Genomic DNA, 19,206 nt, shown 5'->3' with positions numbered 1-19,206 from the left:
ATAGTACGTCAAATAATATGGAGAAAGTAAAGTTTCGGTGCGTATTTAAGGAATTTGCAAGGGGAAGATCAGAGGTCTTAACACATTTAATCACAAATGGATGTACAAAGCAAGCATTAGCTAAAGAATGAATAACCGTTTATTTTTTATTTCTCACTTTGCCTACAATATCTATTGTGCACTTCTGTTACCAAGTTTTCAATCAATAAAGCACTCAAAAGCCAAAAAGAAGAATATATTTTAAGGATGTTTAAATAGGTATTCTAAATGGTAGAGCAGAAAATTCAATAATTTTAATATATTAACATTTTTAAAAATTAAAAAACCCTCAAATTGGAATAACGTAGGTCTCCCCACCCGGGAGCTCCAGGCGGCGCGCTGAAGCCGGCAACAAGGCGGCGCCGACCCGCCCGCCTCCTGGGCCGTCCCCGCCCCACTGAGGCGGCGGCGGCAGGTCTCCCTTTTCCGAGCGCCAGGCCAGGCGGAGCCGGAAGCCGGCCGAGGCTGAGCCAGCAGCGGCTGAGGAGAGCGAAGGGAGGCGGCGGCGGCGGCTCCTCTTTCCTCATGGCGCTGAACCTGAGCCGGAACGGGCCGGCGCTGCAGGAGGCCTACGGGCAGGTGGTGGCGTCGGCCAGCCCCACGGACTGGTGAGTCGCCCCTTCTCTTCGCCGGGGACCCTCGCCGGCTGCACCCCGCCCGGCGCTGGGCTGGCTCGCTCCTTGGCGCCGGGCCTGCGAGGCGGCGTGGGGCTGGCAGGGAGGCTCCGGCGCGCAGGGGGATGGCGGGCCTGGGGGGGGGGTGAGGCGGGAGGATGGGGCGCACGGGAAACGGGGTGGCTGTTGTTGTCGGGGTGTGTGTGTCTGGGGCAAAGGGAGGCAAGTGTGGGGTTCAGGTGGGGCTGCCCAGGTTGCGGCTCCCTGGGGCGCTGCACCCACACAAGGGGCCGGGCACCCACACTTTTCGGCGCCGGGGCCATGCACGTGGGGCTGACTAGGTTTGGGGCTCTGGGTGCCCGGGCACCCACAAAAGGGGCCGGGCACCCACACATTGCGGCGCTGCACGGCACCCGACGCCCCCTGGCACCCACGATCGCGGTTCCAAGCTGTGGCACCCCTGGCACCCACGGTGTGGGGCTGGGTGATGTGAGCCTCGGCCTGTGGGTGCTCTGAGTGCCCGGGCACCCAGAAAAGGGGCTGGGTACCCACACATTGCGGCGCTGCACGGCACCCGACGCCCCCTGGCACCCACGATCGCAGTTCCAAGCTGTGGCACCCACGGTGTGGGGCTGGGTGATGTGAGCCTCGGCCTGTGGGTGCTCTGAGTGCCCGGGCACCCAGAAAAGGGGCTGGGTACCCACACATTCCGGCGCTGCACGGCACCCGACGCCCCCTGGCACCCACGATCGCGGTTCCAAGCTGTGGCACCCACAGCGTGGGGCTGGGCGACGCGAGCCTCGGGCTGTGGGTGCGGAGAGGAGTTGGGTGCAACTCTGCACGCCAGGAAGGGCATGGTGAGAGAAGGAGAGAGGAAGGTAAGATCGTGCAAGATCGTGGTGGTTTTTCTTTTTGGGTGTGTGTGCAATTATGCACAGAAGGGAGCTGGCATATCTGTTATTTCGTGAAATTTATACACCGCTCAATTGGGGGGGGGGACACAACAACACCCCCCTCAAAGAGAAGATGGAGCAATACTATAGTGTGGCATGGCATTGTGGGTGCTGCAGGGAGGTTGCAGCATAGCTGTCAACTTTTCCCTTTCCTTGTGAGGAATCCTATTCGGAATAAGGGAATTTCCCTTTAAGAAAAAGGGAAACGTTGACAGCTATGGGTTGCAGGGTGTGGGGTGGGGCAAGAGAGACACATGGGCTGGTGCCTTTGGAGTGGGGAGTGGCAGTGGGGAAGGGTTTAGCCTTCACAGGGATTGGTTTGTAGATGGTTGTCCTTCCTAGAATGGGTGAGGAGCTGGCATGGGTTTGACCTGTGTGAAAACTCCGGAGATGCTAAAGGTAAAGGACCCCTGGACAGTTATGTCTGGTTAAAGGCGACTATGGGGTTGTGACGCTCATCTCACTATCAGGCCGAGGGAGCCACAGAAAGCTTTCCAGGTCATGTGGCTAGCATGACTAAACCGCTTCTGGTGCAACAGAACACCGTGAATGAAACCAGAGTGCACAGAAAGGCCGTTCACCTTCCTTCTGCAGCGGTACCTATTTATCAATTTGCACTGGTGTGCTTTTGAACTGCTAGGTTGATAGGAGCTGGGACAGAGCAACGGGAGCATCACGGGGATTCGAATTGCCAACCTTCTGGTTGGCAAGCCCAAGAGATGCTGTAGCATATGGTGATAGGCTAGAAGATGGGGCGAATGTTGCCTGAGGCTGTGGGGAGATGCAGATTTGCACAGAAATAGGGGAGAGAGAGAGAGAGAGAGAGAGGAGCAGGTTGATCGCATATCTACAAAGGTATCTACATATCTTTGCATCTACAAAGTCCATAGCTGCCTGCACCTGTTTCTCCTCCTTAATTATCCCTGCCCTTTTATCAGTCCTTTCCAGGTACGCAGGCAGCCTTACTCTACTCTTTGGAGTATTTAGAGGATTAGGCCTAGAGGGAGATGGCAAGCAAATGCCAAAGCAGTGGTGAGAGTGACAAAGGAGAGGGACATTCAAGTACAGTATCGGTGCCCACTGATGCCCCACCCCTCAAAATCTGCAGTTGACCCTATTCTTAGGGTGCATTATTCAATTGCTGATCTTCTAACAAAGTTAACTTGCCCATCGGGTCAGCCTCTATACCTGAGGGTTGGAAAATGGCCAGTGAAACCCGAGTTAAAAACAACAACTATGAACCGGAGGACCCTGGAAATTACAGGCCAGTTAGCTTAACATCTGTCCTGGGGAAACTGGCAAAAAGTATTGCTCAAGATAAAATAAGCATATGGAAGAACAAGCTTTACTGAAGCAGAACCAGCATGGCTTTGGTAAGAGCAAGTCCTGTCTCTTCAACTTACTAGAGTTATTTGTGAATGTTACCAAGCATATAGAAAGAGTTGGTAGGTTTGAGAATAGTGTATTTGGACTTTCCAACAGCTTTCGACAACATACTTCCCCAACGGCTACTGAGTAAGCCTTGAAGTCGTGGAGTAAGAAGAGAGGTCTGTTTGTGGATCAAGAATTGGTTAAGTAGTCAGAACCAGAGAGCAGGAATAAATGGACACTTCTCTGAATGGAGAGATGTAGAAAGTGGGGTGATGATACTAATTTGTTCAGGGCTGGTAAAGCAAAAAGAGATTGTGAAGATCTTCAAAAGGGTTTCTCCAAGCTGAGCAGTTTCCAAAATCAGCCACTTGTGACCAAATGAAGATGTGACCAAGTTAAGAATATGACTTTCGAGCCATCTGGCCCCCAAGTGGCAACTAGACATTCTGTTTTGGCAACTGAACCCCTGGTTTAAGGAGGTATTTGAGGCCTAGCTTATGTATCTGAGTTTCTAACACTGAGTGAGTGAACGGAAAAAGAAAATCTTAATTTCACATATATGTTTATGGGATCTCAGCTGGTGATGACTGACCAGGAACGAGACCTTGGGGATATTGTGGAGAGCTCTGTGAAAATGTTGCCCTAATGAAAAAAGGCAAATTCTATGCTAGGGATCACTAGGAAAAGAATTGGAAATAAAACTGCTGATACGGTGCATATCTATGGTATGAATGCATTTGGAATACAATACTGTGTTCTGTTCTGTTCTGATCGCCTCACCTCAGAGTGGATAGTTGGAAAAGGGTTCAGAAAAGGGCAACCCAAATGTTCAAGGGGGTGGAGCAACTCCCCTATGAGGAAAGGTTGCAGCATCTGGGGCATTTTAGATTAGAGAAAAGGCTAGCAAGAACTGACATGATGGAAGTCTTTAAAATTATGCATGGCACTGAGGAAGTGGATAGAGAAAAGTTTTTCTCTAATAGCATTAGAACTCATGGACATGCAGTGAAGCTGAATGTTGGAAGATTCAGGACAGCTTTTTTTAAAAAGTACTTTTTGATGCAGTGTATAGTTAAGCTACAGGAGGCAGTGATGACCTTCAACTTGGATGGCTTTCAATGATGGTTGGGTAAATTCATGGAGGGTAAGGCTATCCGTGGTTACTAGCCATGAAGGCTAGCAGCACCTGTGGCCAGAGGCACTAATGCCAGTTGCTGGAAACCACAGAGAGGCAGAGTAATCTTGTGCTCAGGTCCTGTTTGCAGGTTTTCTAGCAGGATCTGATTGGCCACTGTGAGAGCAGAATGCCGGACTGGGTGGACCATTTGCGTGAAACTAATCGCTGTGGGTTAAACCACAGAGCCTAGGACTTGCTGATCAGAAGGTCGGTGGTTCGAATCCCCGCAACTGGGTGAGCTCCTGTTGCTCGGTCCCTGCTCCTGCCAACCTAGCAGTTCGAAAGCACCTCAAAGTGCAAGTAGATAAATAGGTACCACTCTGGCGGGAAGGTATACGGCGTTTCCGTGCACTGCTCTAGTTTGCCAGAAGCGGCTTAGTCATGCTGGCCACATGACCCGGAAGCTGTACGCCGGCTCCCTCGGCCAATAAAGCGAGATGAGCTGGGCCTAAAGGTCAGGGGTCCATTTACCTTTACCTAAGCTACCTTACCTATGAAGCAGGTGAAGACTTGGGTTGAGGCTGTGCCACAATGTGATGTGGCTGGACAAAAGGCAATTCTATTTTACTTGCGGTTGCAGAACAGTATGAGGTATGGAAACAAGCCCCTTGAGGCTGTTCCAAGTCAGCAATGCAGAGGATTTCTGCTGTTCAAGATTAGAATTCCATCTTTTTCTAGCCCTGCTTGAGGCTTCTGTCATGCGCAGTTGGGTTTCTAAAGGGACTTGCTCTGTGTTTTAATATAAATTGCAACGCAGCACAGTTGCAGTTGAATTATGGCAAAGAATTGATAACGTCATGTGCATATAAGCATACAGTGGTACCTCGCAAGATGAAAAACGCGCAAGACGAAAGAGTTTTCCGTTTTTTGAGTCGTTCCGCAAGACAAATTTCCCTATGGGCTTGCTTCGCAAGTCTTGCGAGTTTGTTTCCTTTTTCTTAAAGCCGCTAATAGCCGCTAAGCCGCTAATAGCTGTGCTTCACAAGACGAAAAAACCGCAAGACGAAGAGACTCGCAGAACGGAATAATTTCGTCTTGCGAGGCACCACTGTACAGTCTGTTGCTGTCTGAGAATTATTTGCAAACAATATAAATCTAAGAAAAAACACAAAAAAACACACGCAAACAAAAGCATGTGCTCTGCACATTTTTTAATGTTTATTTGTGGTGGGGAGGGACCTGCTGACAAACCAAGTAACTTCTGAGGTAGATTGTCTGGTGTGATGTGTTCAGTTACACAGGATGCAGGACTGAGAAAGGTCAGATAGCTTGAGCCTCATCGGAAGGTAGCTGTTACTTCTCTTCCATTAGTGTATGAACGCCTTTAAGAGCTGCACAGCAGCAAGAAATGAAGTATGTGGCACTTTACCCTTTGAACCTTTGCCTGCAACGCAGCTATTGAGAGCACACGAATCCTGTCAGAAAATGTGCAAGTCCTACATGGGAGCATCTTGTAGCTATAGAGTGGGATGTTTTCCCTGACCATGTCATCCATGTGTTGGGGTGCAGGAGTAAGCCTGCAAGTGAGAATTGGCAACAGGTCATACACTGGCCTTTAGATGTCCAAAGCTGCTGTGACAGGCAGTTCAGATGGGTGGCATAAAAGTTTTGTTGGGAATTACACATGGTGAAGAGATGCAGTAATAACACTGGACATGAAATTATTTATCACCATCTTCATCATGTATTTAATTTGCACTTCATCTTTCTACTAAATAGTGCTCAAGGTAACTCTGTGGCTGTGGCAGTGCTGGAGAAGTGGGTGTTTGTCAGGAGGAGGTGAGAAATTATGAGGCAGAGAGGTGATGGAGTAGTGGAAATGATGTGAGGAGTTGCAGATCCATAGCTGGAATATGTCTGAAACCAGGGATCAACTTGAGATGGGCTGATAATGAGTATGTGATTGAATGCAGTGCTTTTCCAGAGCCTTAAAGACAAAATAAATTTATTTATTTTCATGAGCTTTCATGGAGTGGAATCCTCTTCATCAGATGCATGAAATGTTATCCTGAGTTAATCAGTTCCCTTTAATCTCATCCTTACCTTGTTGTTTTCAGGGCTCTGTTTACCTATGAGGGTAACAGCAATGACCTGAGAGTGGCTGGGACAGGAGGTGAGTGCATTTTGAGAAGTGTACCTTTTACTATATGTGGCCTGGGGATTTTATTTTTGTGTTTGTCTGCGCTCCCGTGTTTATAGAGAAGATTGCATTTATTTCTCTGCTTGACAAGCTGCTTTTTGTTACTCAAATGCAACTTGCCCTGTGGCCCAGTTAGTCTTATCTCTCTTGACATTGTTCTAAAAGCATCTCCCTTTTCTGCATGCACCATGAAAAGACCAGTTTCTTGAGTGGTTTGCCTGTTTTTGCTCATTCAGAAACAAGCAGGATTCTGAGAAGTGTTCAGTAAAATGAAGCATGGGAGGCAAAGTGAACGACACCTCCACTCTGTCAAGGGAAAGGAAGCAAGACATTTTATATCGAGCGTGTTTTCAATACAATGTGGAAGTGAAGCGGTGAGGTTAATAGTTTACATGGCCATTTTGAAAATAAATTAAACCTTTTGTGTGTGCTTCAGTGTCTGAAACACAAACTCCAGAGGAAGAAAGTTAACTACTAGGCAGAATGCCCGACTTAAGATTAAATGCAGTATGTGAGGAATTCTGTATAAAATGGCAATTTCAAACAACTTAACTCCTTGGCAAGCTCACTCATTTTTCAGCAATGCCTGCAAAGAAACCTTAAAGTAAAAGTGAGGCAGGCTAGGATCTCACCATGATGGGATCTGTTGTCAAAACGGTGTAGATGTCAAAAGGCAAAACATTTCTGTTACTGGTGAAATTTTCACTTTTCTTCCCAATACTTATGCCCCGTGGCATGAATTACATACAGTAGTGGAGGTTAAGGAAGCCTATCTGCTTTGCCATGATTTATGAATTGGTAATCCATGGTTTGTGATCAGCTAGCAAATCCAGTTGGTTCAGCCTGGGTTTGCAAGCTATGGCATACTTACTAGCATTCAGGCTCCCCCCCCCCATGTATTATTGTAGTTTATTTCATTTATTGTAAATATTATAGTCATGGGAGAATTAATGCTATATACAACTGGTTAAAGTTAAAAGTTGGCTGCCTTTCAATTGGTTAAAATACAAGTTTAGAAGAGAGCAAGGCTGCAAACCTATCCGTACTTAGTAAGCCCCATTGTATTTAGTGGGACTTACTTCTGAGTAGACAGGGAAACCAAAAGCAAACACATTTCTAAATCACAATTTGCGCAGTGTTTTCACGCCATGATGAGGATTCTAAACTATGGTTAGGGCTAAGCCATGTTTTGGGTGTGTCCGAACCAAGTCAGAGTAATGCTTTCAAGCCATTAACTCTTGATGGTTCCAATAAAAAAAAGTTTAATTTGCCTGAGACCAGTCTTTCTTGTGCTTTTAATAGGTGTGTGGGAAATAGAATGATGCAAGGTGCAATTTCTTCATTAGTGACTGTTTTATTTATCATAAAGCTTCAAGGACAGAAGCAATTTTCCTTCTGTAGCTATGAAGGGCAGAGACCACAGTTCCTGGAAATCTTAATAGGAAGGCAGTAGAAAAGGAGAAGCTCCATGTTGAAGACAGCTCATCTAAAACCTCTTCTCCTTCAGCTGTAGAAAAAGGGAAGCAGCTTTTTTTTTGGGGGGGGGAGGATTTGATGGGTGAGAAAGAATTAAAGTTCAGCTGTGGTCTGGGCCTGAGAAGTTAGCTTCTTCAAATTTGACCTGTGTTTTGAGATGACTGATTCCTACATAAGGGAATTAAAATACGCGACTGTCAAAAGAAAACAGCTTTAAGAGGAACCTGTTACTGTAAAATTAAAAAGTTTCTCAAATAAAAGGTAACATATCTGATGATGAGGTTATAAGGAGTAGCACTTCGTAGAAAAGTGAACTTTGCCTTTGAAATTGTTGCAGCAGCAAAATTGCAGGGGCAAATTATGAGTGGATAGACTTGGATTCTGAAGTGTGGGTTATGTCAACAGAACATATTTTTGCTTTGTTCAGGGCACAGAATGTGTGTTTCTGCCATATTTAAAAATGCCTTCACCCTGTGCTTCCCCAAGGGTTCAACTCCTGAGATCACTTAAACTGGCATTAAGTCCTATTGAATATGGTGAGACTTGCTTCTGCCGAGCTCTGCCCAAAGTCCTTAAAAATGCACACACTCCAGGTTCTGAGAAAAAGTGAATGCACAAATAATAGAAACCATCCAAATAGGTAGAAGGTGTGCTTTCTTGCTGTTAACTTTTTGTTAGTGGTGAGAACTGACAGGCTTAGTGCTGAACAGGGTGGTGCTGGTAGTAAAAAGGTAAGATCCTGCACCTCCTGAAGCATGTCCTTAACTACCGTATTTTCGCTCTATAACACGCACCCGACCATAACACGCACATAGTTTATAGAGGAGGAAAACAAGAAAAAAATATATAACCGAGACAGTGGATGTATGATTTTTGTGGTTCATGCTGTGGCCACAGACATGTGATCTGACGGTGAGTTTGGAGTAGCCCAATGCAAAAATCCTGAGGATCCATGTGGATCCATCCTTTGTAACCACATTTTTGCACCACTGCGGCCCCAGGCAACAGTGGGTGTGTGCTTTTTTTGGTGCAAGCTGTAGCCATGGACATGGCTCTGTGATCTGATGGTGAATTTGGGGTGACCCAGTGCAAAAATCCTGAGGATCCATGTGGATCTGTGCTTTGTAACCACGTTTTAGGTGGGGAGGGAAGGAAAAGCACTCAAGGGACAAGGAGCACGCGTGGGGTGTGTGGAGAAGGATGCTGCTAATAATGCAGAAGAGGGTATAAGAGGAGAAGGAGCACGCTTTGGGTGTGTGGGGAGGGATGCTGCTAATAATGCAGAAGAGGGGTTTAAGGGGAGAAGGAACACGCGTGGGGTGTGTGGAGAGGGATGCTGCTAATAATGCAGAAGAGGGGTATAAGAGGAGAAGGCTCCTCTCCTCTCCCGCTTTGCTCCTTTGAAGCAAGCAGGCTCTGCTTCTCTCCCACCTCCCCGGCTTAGTGATCTGAAAAACCTCGCTGCTATTTCGCGAGCTGGGTGGGGAGAAGAGAGGGACATGGTTGCTTTAAAGGAGCCAACCAGACAGGAGCCGCTTACACTCGTGTAAGCGGCTCCTCTCCTCTCCCGCATTGCTACTTTGAAGCAAGCAGGCTCTGCTTCTCTCCCTCCTCCCCACTCAGCGGCTCTTCTCCCGCTTTGCTGTTTCAAAGCGAGCCACGGAGGAGGGAAGGAAGGGGAACCATGGATCCTTTTCCTCATGACTGCAGCAGATTCCCCTGCCATCCTTAGGCATTTGCTCCATAACACGCACAGACATTTCCCCTTACTTTCTAGGAGGAAAAAAGTGAGTGTTATGGTGCGAAAAGTACGGTATGTTCTGGATTGTAGTGTTTTGCCCAACCTCCAAAGTATCTATAACTGTTAGATTCCGCTTCTGAACTGAGTTCCCCAAGCATTCTCTGCAAGAATTCTGGGGAAACAGCAGGATCCTAAATGTCTTCATGCTTTCAGCTAATGTGCTTCCTGAATATTTTATGGCGGAGTAATATTTCTAGACGGATGTTCCGTCCTTCCTCAGTGGTTCAATTTACCAACAATGTTCCTTTGGTTAGCTTGGAATTTGTATTTGCTCTTCCAACAGCAGCTTTCATATTGGCTTATTATTCTGGTAGAAATCAATAGGAGACAGTGACTCTGTTATCTTTTGTTTTAATTGTATGCTGAAAAGAGCTAAAGAAACAACATAATTTACGATTCCTAATACCATTGTTCTATTAAATTTATGTGACGGTCTGGCCTGGCAGGGAGTCCATTGTGACCCATAAGGCAGTTTTTTGCTCAGCCATGCCCGCTTGTCAATATGGTGACATCACCTACACCCCCTGTCAATCATCTGTGGTCATTTGCATTGTTTCTGCGTTGCTGCAGCAATGTCCGGTGTTGATTGCCCTTTCTGCTGCAAAAGAATGAGTCTTACATTCTCAGCCGTGTGAGGTAGATTAGGCTGAGAGAGACTGGTTTATTTTTGGTATCTTCCAGTGAGGTTTGTAATTGAACAGGGATTTGGAGCAGAGTTTCCCATGTCCAAATCCCAGCATTTTGTCTGCTACATTACCTCTGCGTGTTGTAGAAGGCCAATTGTGTTAGTAGGTTTATATAAACAAAGGCTAGGCTCCAAATAACCATGGAACTAGGTCTGTGTATCCAGTGGGCTTTAGACTTGGGCTTTCTTGAATAGAAGACGCTCTAAATGCTGCATATCAAGCGTTTTGAAACTGAATGGAGTGTCGAAAGCTTCAGTGAGGGCGGTTTTGTGAGCTGCATGGGGACCAGCTTTTCACAGCAAAAAAGGAAAGAAGCCACGCATTTCACTGCACTAATGCAAGTACTGGTATGAGCAGTCTTAATGTGTGACGTTGTATTTCAGCCCCTATTTATAAACACTTTGAGCTAATGGATGTTACCTGTTGTGCAGTGTGGTTTAATCTTTGTCCTGTCCTTGCATACCGGATTTTATTGACAAAGTTAATCGGTTGCTTTGACTTCTACCTGTTATTCTTCTCGTCAAACCATACTATACAGATGGTGGCCTGGAGGAGATGGTGGAAGAGCTCAATAGTGGGAAAGTGATGTATGCTTTCTGCAGAGTGAAAGATCCGAACTCCGGCTTGCCTAAATATGTGCTCATCAATTGGGTATGTAGAATATGGTTCCGTTTGGCTATGGAAGTTAGGGGATGTAGCCTTCGTTATGAAAAAGATGAAGCCCTTTCACAGTAAAGCACCAGTGTTGGAAAATCCAACACCTAGATCCCAGCTGTATCACATGTACCAATGCGGCTGTTCAGGTGCAACCCTAATCCTGGGTCTTTCCTCTTTTCCCTCATGCACAGAGATCAGCACCAATCCTAGTTTGTGACAGTTGTTTGCAGATTGTCCAAACAGACTCTTTTTGTGTGTGTGTGTGAATGTTTGGTCCTCCTTTGCAGGCAAGTGCGCTTGCTTGTGTGAAACATTGTTCTATGGCTTGCCACAAATAGGGAACTGGAAATGGCTAATCTCTGTGTGCAAGGGGAAGAGAGAGCCCCCAGCACTTGCCTCGATGATGAAAAGGCCACCAACACTGGGGCTGCAATCCTGTGCAAAGTTATCTGTGATGTTAGTCCTGTTTTAACTTAACTTTCTTAACAAAGATGTATAAAATCAAATGTTTTAATCGCAGTCACTATATATATAGAGAGAGAGAGAATTTAAAATATAAGCATTCATTTTATATTGCCAAGTGGGGCCTTGCAAAGCTGCTGCAAATTCTCTGCACAAATGTTAAGGAAACTTCAGTGAAAGAGCAAACAGCTGACTAGAAGGAAAACAAGATAGCAGAAAGTGGGGCAAAAGTTGTAGGAAGTATGATCAGCCTTATGGAAACCGCCAGCCACTACCACTAAGACTTCTCTGGAAAAAACACATTAATATGATATGTGTAGATGATGTCATAAACTAGGTCCCCCCCCCCCCCCCAGTTTACTTATTTCGATAATTGGAAGTTTAGGTTAACATTTAGAATGGCAGAAATTATTAACTAAAACTGTTCCATTAACGTTTTAATCTGAGAATTTAGTGATATTTAGAATTCAGGCTTTGCAAACTTTCCACCTTTTTTGCCTCCTAGTTCAGACTGCCATGCATCCTTTTCACCCCATTCTTCCTGGTCTACAGTTGAGGAGCTGGATCTTGTAATGATAAATGGCTCTCTTAGAATAGTTAACATAAACAGTTTGTAGAGAAGTGCCATTGGAGTCCAGTCCCTTCAGTAATTCTATTTTGGTCAAACTTCAATGTCTATACTAGGACAACGGCTTATTAGGCCAGCCAAAAGGCCTCAAAAGAGTTTTCAAACTTCCTAGTTCATGGTTTCCCAAGCTTCTCAGTTCATGGACCCCTTGATCAGTTTATAAAGTTATCATCAACCCCAAACCAAATTCTTAGGAGCGTAGATGAAATGATGCCAAGAAATATCACTCTATAATCAACATTTATTAACCATAAATCACCATAGCTAAGAGTCATAACTTGAAAAAAATAAAGTACAACTAAAACAAAAAAGTAAAAGTGCACCTGTATACATTTTTTTCAGTAAAGCAGCATGCTCTGAGAAAACTGTTGTAATTCAGAATCATTAAGTAGAGGTTCCTCATTGGCAAGAGGGGAGCTCTTTGTACAGGAGCATATTCTTTATTTCTGAGGCTCGCGTTTCTCATTAATTTTTTTTGCACTGTATCTTGCAAACTTCCTTTCTACCCCAGGCCCTTTTTGACCCTATGGTCTTTATTCGCAGTCCCATAGACTCCAGGGTGTCAATCTCAACTGCAGTACTTGGGGAAACAAAGTGCTAGATGATAAACCAAGCAGGATGGAGGTGAAAAAAACCATGCCTGCTGTTGAAGTCATGGCATTTGCATCCGGTCATGGACTCGAGATGGAATGCCACATGAGGCACAAGAGTCATGGAAAGGAGGCTCTGTTAGTTGATATTCTGGTTTCGGTTTACACCAAGACCTGCGGAGAAGAAGGAACATAAAACTCCCCCCACCCAAAAAAGCTCTCTGGAAATATAAAATCCAGCTGTTACCCAGGTCTGTCTCCATGTGTGTTCAAAGTGTTTCTTTCCTCCTCCCATCTTCAGTTGCCAGTTGGCAACTCTGTTGGAGTAAAGTAAATAACCCTTGATATGTGGTGTGTCCCCCGCTCCCCACTTAAGCTCCTCATGTTTTCTTTTCATAGTTTGGTGAAGGCGTTAATGATGTGAGAAAGGGAGCCTGCGCCAACCATGTCAGCTCTGTAGCAAACTTCCTAAAGGTATTTAATCTTCCGTTTTATTTTCCATCCTCGTCTTTCCTTTCGGCTGAATGCCCTCCCATATAAATGGCTCTGTGGTCAAATGGTATCAGGAGTTTGGGGTGTGTCGACCTCTGTGCTCCCCGAGTAGTAGGAGGTTTTGTGGGGTGACCTCCTATGAGTCGCTTTTGGGGTGGGGGAGAACACTGGAGACTTAATGCTGCACTGTAATTCCCAGTTAGAAATCGAGCAGTAGGGAATACAGTGGTGCCCCGCAAGACGGAAAACTCGCAAGACGGAAAACTCGCAAGACGGAAAACTCGCTAGACGAAAGAGTTTTCCGTTTTGGAAGTGCTTCGCAAAACGAATTTCCTATGGGCTTGCTTCGCAAGACGACAATGTCTTGCGAGTTCCTGCTGATTTTTTCCCCTTCCCCCCCTTTTTCTAAGACGCTAAGCCGCTTATCAGCTGATCCGATCAGCAGATAAGCCGCTAAAAGCCGCTAATAGCGCTAATCTGCTAATCCTTCAATGGGCTTGCTTTGCAAGACGAAAAAAACCGCTAGACGAAGAGTATCACAGAACGGATTCTTTTCGTCTTGCGAGGCACCACTGTAGGCAGCTACCAGACAGACGGTGCTAGTCTTGAAACCTAATTGGCCCCCAGCAACAAAACTAGATGGAACTTTAATCTGACCTGGCAGCACTGCTCTTTCAACTTGAAATGGCCACTAACCATTCAGAAGCCATTCAGTAAGCAGTGAGCAATATCAAGCCATACCAAAGTGAACATCCATCCTTCAGGACAGCAATCCTCCATATATTTTCCCGTTATCACATCCACGCAGTTTGGGCTCCTTGAACTTTTCTTCTATTCATCTGTTTTTATTTCCTGACCCACATACAAAGCACTTGGGGTAGGGCAGGATTTTATCCTTACGGATTTTTCTCCTTGCAGAAGGAGTGGATTAGACTAATGGTTTTAGTAATTTATATGTCTGAGCCCAGTTGCGCCCCTAACTCCCATTGTCTTATTCTCTGGTAACCTCTAGGTTAGATTACAGCGGTTTGTTATACATGGGGCTGGCTCCAAAGATTGTTCAGAAACTTCAGTCAGTGCAGAATTCGGTGGCCAGGTGGGGCAAGGTGGTTTGAGCATTTGACACCAATCCTGGCCTGTCTGCACTGGCTTCCAAATAGTTTCCAGGCCCAATTTGAAGTGCTGGTTTTGACCTATAAAACCTTAAACAGCTCAGGACCACAATACCTCCAAATACGTATGTGCACGAGATTGACATTTGTTGGAAATAGGTTCAAATGCAGCGAGGTTCTCAGACCATTACATACAGGCAACTTGCAATTTGCATTGGCTGGCTTTGCGGTTTTTCCTGCGTCGTGATTTTTGCCAGTTCCTGCTCTTGTGATTCACTTACCCCTGCAGGAGGCAGGGGTGAGCTGAGCTGGCAGAGTTAACAGGGGTTACGAGAGTCGAGAGAAACATTGGCTGGCTTGGTGTTTTTTCAGGCATTGTGATTTTTGCACAGCACACAAATAAATTGCCATGTTAAAAATTATGAAACAGTTATCACGATACGGACTTCAAATGGTTTTGGACGATATAGCAATATATCACCCAGCCCTACTTTCATCACCCAGCAGCTCACCTAAAGCACAACTGGAACCTTCTGATTTCTCATCCCCAGTCTCTGCACAGTGCAGTCCTAGGGGATATGGGTGGTGGAGACTACGAAATTTGCAGCTGAGTTACTGCTTATTGCCAGAAGTCAGGAATGCAAGATGAGATTAAAGTAGAAGAAAAGCTAGAAAAACTTGGAGCTTATGGGGAAGGAAATACCACTACAGAGCATTCAGATACATTTTGGAGGGGGAGGGAGCATGGAAACGACCCTAGTGGAATTGTTTTTTTGCAAGCCACCTTGGGGGGGGGGTCCTTTTGTGTTGAACGTTCTGGCAGAAAAGAGAGAGAGGGGTTCCAGATTGCCCTTCACTAGAGCAAGATTTAGTCTTGCACTGACTGATGACGCTCTCCTGCCCTCTAGCTCTCCCTTCTCTGCATCTCATTTCAGGGTGCTCATGTGACAATAAATGCTCGGGCCGACGAGGATGTGGAGCCAGATGTCATCACAGAGAAAGTGGCCAAGGCTTCGGGAGCAAACTACAACTTTCATAAAGAAGGCAGCAAGTTCCAGGAGGCAGGTCCTCAGACTCCAGTGGTGAGTTGCTCTGAGCTCTTGGTAGCATTGGTTGTGGCATACAGGAGGAGGAACATTGTGGTGAATGGATTGGCTAGGCTGCTGAGAACTTTTTGTTGGCACCTGAGCTAAAATAAATACCCTACACCGAAGGCTAATAGTTTGTATGGCATGTGTTGCTTCACAGAAGCAGCTTGTCTTGGAGCTTCAACTTAGGATCTCGTGTTGTGAAGAGACAAGGGATTAGATTTCGTTTGTTTAAAAAAAATAATCGGGGAATCTGGGGGTTCACAGTGCCTCTTGGAGGCCCACCTCTTCCGTTCCAAGTTCCAAGGAAGGTGTCCCAGGGAGAGTAGGTGTAGGGAAGAGCTCTTTGCAAGGATGGAGTCTTCAAAAACAATGCTTTAATTTTTTTAAAATTGGTTTCAGTAACCATGCAAAAACAACAAACTGAAAGTGAAGAATAGCCATTCCACCATAAAGCCAGTATAAAGAAATCCCCAAGGTAGCATTTGTTGCAGGAGGTTTAAATGAGGCAACAGATTTATTAACGTAAGTGACAAAAAAAGAACCATATAGTATCCAATAGAGACCCCTCACAGTGCTATTTCCCAGCCTCTTGATAACTCCATGTAAAGGCAGCTCCTGTTTTCCATTTAGCTGCTGCATGGTTGGAAATCTCAACTGATTAAAAAAAAAGCCAACAGGATTCATGCTTTCAAAAGCAGTGTTTCCCAACCGGTGTTCCGTGGCACACTAGTGTGCTGCGAGACGTTGCCTGGTGTGCCGTGGGAGGGAGGCGGGCGAGGCGGGCGGCGAGAGGCGGGGCGGCGGCGGCGAGGAGAGGCCGCCCAGTGCGGGGCTCTCGCCGTCTGCCTGCCTGGCTGCCTGCGTGGCGCTGACGTCACGGGGCTGTAATGTGCCCCACATAGGCACACGCGGGGCGGCGAGCTCCCTCCCTCCCACATCCCATCGCTGCTCGCTTCGGCCGGCCTACTGGGCTGTCGCAGGCGGAAGGCCTGCGCATGCGCGAGGTTTTTGCGCCTTCGGGATTCCCTTCACGCCTTCCTCCTCCCGGGTCCTTGAGAGCACGGGAAGCGGCAGCGCGATACCGGCGTTGAGCCTGGTAGGTATTGCGCTTGCCAAGGCAGTCATTTGGGAAATGAAAACTTGCAAAGCAAGCAACCAGCTCAATCTGAAGTACGTGTATGCTTAATATCCTGTATCTGAAACCTGTTCTGCCCCCTCCCCCACACTTGGTGCCATTTTCATCTACACATGCAGCAGAGTAAGTTGACCCAGAATAGTACCAATTCAGATGGCAGATGGGAGAATGACAGTGCTGAATGCTTTTCCATGTAGAACATTCCCTGCAAATAAAAACCTAGCATATTTGGAAGAGGGATGCTAGCCTAACCATTACCTTCTATGCTGTTACTATTTTTTTTTTTTTTTTTACATAAGTAAAAAGTGACCTTTCCCCATCTGGCATGGTGGTGTGCCTCGAGATTTTTTTCATGAAACAAGTGTGCCTTTGCCCAAAAAAGGTTGGGAAACACTGTTCAAAAGGTATCTGTGCTAGAGGAGGGGAGGCTGCCCTTGCCCTGCTGGATCGAGAGGGCAGAGTGGTTTGGAAGATTGGATCTAGTTTGGTGTGTATGAATCGTATGTGTGTATGTTTGTGAGTTTAGGTTGAATGAGGGGTCTGGATGGGGTATACATGAACGAGGAGGTTAAGGGGTGATATGATAGCCATGTTCAAATATATAAAAGGATGTCATATAGAGGAGGGAGAAAGGTTGTTTTCTGCTGCTCCAGAGAAGCGGACACGGAGCAATGGATCCAAACTACAAGAAAGAAGATTCCACCTAAACATTAGGAAGAACTTCCTGACAGTAAGAGCTGTTCGACAGTGGAATTTGCTGCCATGGAGTGTGGTGGAGTCTCCTACTTTGGAGGTCTTTAAGCAGAGGCTTGACAACCATATGTCAGGAGTGCTCTGATGGTGTTTCCTGCTTGGCAGGGGGTTGGACTCGATGGCCCTTGTGGTCTCTTCCAACTCTATGATTCTATGACTTGAAGGAATGCCTCCTCCCACATCAACCTGCCTAGGTGTTAAGATCAGCAGGGAGGCCCTGTTGTTAGGGCCATTGCCCTCTGTGGTTTGAGGGGCAGTGATACACAGGAGGTCTTTTTGTGTGGAATGCCTTTGCCTCTGATGTGCGCCCTCCACCATTGTTTGGGTTTTCGCCATTGGTCAGGGTGCACTTCTTTACCCGGGCCTTTTGGCGATGTGTCCAACCTCCTGCGATGCTGCTGCTGTTTTGTCCTTGGTGGGTTTTGTGTTTTCACAGGTGGGTTTGCATTTCACAGGTGGGTTTGCATTTCACAGGTGGGTTTGCATTTCACAGGTGGGTTTGCATTTCATTTAAAAACGTTCCTTTTTAACCAGGCCTTTGGTTGATTTGATTGACATCCTATGCCCTTTTAAGATGTGTTTTTTTGCGGGGTGGGGTGGGGGTATTGGGTTGTTTTTTATTATTATGTATTTTGTGGTTCTATATTCTGATTTTATTCTGTGAACCATCCTGAGACTTGTGGGTATAAGGCATAGCTGTCAACTTTTCCCTTTTTTTGCGAGGAATCCTATTCAGAATAAGGGAATTTCCCTTAAAAAAAGGGAAACGTTGACAGCTATGGATAAGGCGGTATAGAAATTCAGTTGTTAATAATAATAATAATAATTCAAACTGAATTTGTTTTAACTGTGACATTTTTGCAACCCACTCTTTGGTTAGAGCAGGCTATACATACAAGTAATAAAAAATATAATAAATGTGTGTGAGGGGGGTTGATTTAAGTAAAGTATCACCTTAATTTAAGAACACCCTCTATGCTCTCTCATTTTCTTAAGAATTTTTAAAGAATCTTAAAAAGAGAAATTGTGCAAGATAGAATGTGTGTTTGTAGGATGGTGTTAGTCTCACTTCCTACCTACATGCAACCGCTGACAACCACAAAGGAGACGATGCCTTCAGTGGGGGGTGGGGACTCACCATTCCTGGTTTTAAGGGAAACAGGTACCGTATTTTTCGCTCTATAACACGCACCTGACCATAACACGCACATCGTTTTTAGAGGAGGAAAACAAGGGAAAAAATATTCTGAATGAAACAGTGGACGTATCATTTTTGTGATTCATGCTGTGGCCACAGACATGTGATCTGATGGTGAATTTGGGGTGACCCAATGCAAAAATCCTGAGAATCCCTGTGGATCCATGCTTTGTAACCACGTTTTTGCACCATTGCAGCCCCAGGCAACAGTGGGTGCGTGATTTTTTTTGGGGGGGACAGGCTGTAGCCATGGACATGCTATGTGCTCTGATGGTGAATTTTGGCTGACCCAATGCAAAGATCCTGAGGATCCCTGTGGATCCATGCTTTGTAACCACGTTTTTGCACCATTGCAGCCCCAGGCAACAATGGGTGTGTGATTTTTTTTGGGGGGGACAGGCTGTAGCCATGGACATGCTGTGTGCTCTGATGGTGAATTTGGGGTGACCCAATGCAAAGATCCTGAGGATCCATGTGGATCCATGCTTTGTAACCACATTTTAAGTGGGGAGGGAAGGAAAAACACAGAAGGCTAAGAATGCAGGAGAGGGCTATAACGTGAGGAAAGGAAGGCAAAAGTTTTCCCCCACCCACCCACACAAGCCAACCACTGTTTAAGGATTTCATCCTTTTAAATGGAAGAAAGCATATTTGAATGCTGTGTGTCTCCAAAAACAAAAAGCAGGAAGTCAAATCAGAATTTTAAGCCGAACCTGTAATCTCTCTTCCCTTCACAAACATTGTTCCCTCCGGAGCAGGGACAGGATAGAGCGACGCTCTGCTTTCCTCTCTACTTGCCTGGAGGGGAGGGGCTTTCCCTGCTCTTTGTTC

At 46.0% G+C, this 19,206-nt stretch overlaps 1 protein-coding gene across 4 annotated transcripts in view; it reads left to right on the top strand.

Annotated features, from left to right (window-relative positions):
* Positions 1-373: 373 nt before the first annotated feature.
* DBNL (drebrin like) overlaps positions 374-19,206 on the top strand; it is a 40,588-nt gene continuing 21,755 nt past the window's right edge. For 2 of the 4 annotated variants that reach the window (XM_083480578.1, XM_083480575.1), the window contains exons 1-5: positions 425-647; positions 6,212-6,267; positions 10,796-10,908; positions 12,994-13,068; positions 15,134-15,280. In XM_083480578.1, coding sequence (XP_083336704.1) covers positions 565-647; positions 6,212-6,267; positions 10,796-10,908; positions 12,994-13,068; positions 15,134-15,280 — 474 coding nt within the window. In that variant the 5' untranslated portion in view covers positions 425-564. Of the gene's footprint in view, positions 648-6,211; positions 6,268-10,795; positions 10,909-12,993; positions 13,069-15,133; positions 15,281-19,206 lie in introns of all 4 variants that reach the window. The other 2 variants (XM_083480576.1, XM_083480577.1) reach the window with 2 other exon arrangements.

Source organism: Podarcis liolepis, assembly GCF_965112155.1.
Source record: "Podarcis liolepis genome assembly, chromosome: 16".
NCBI classification, from domain to species: Eukaryota; Metazoa; Chordata; class Lepidosauria; order Squamata; family Lacertidae; genus Podarcis; species Podarcis liolepis.
Note: the sequence above shows the minus strand (reverse complement) of the source record. Positions and strands in the feature narration are given on the sequence as shown.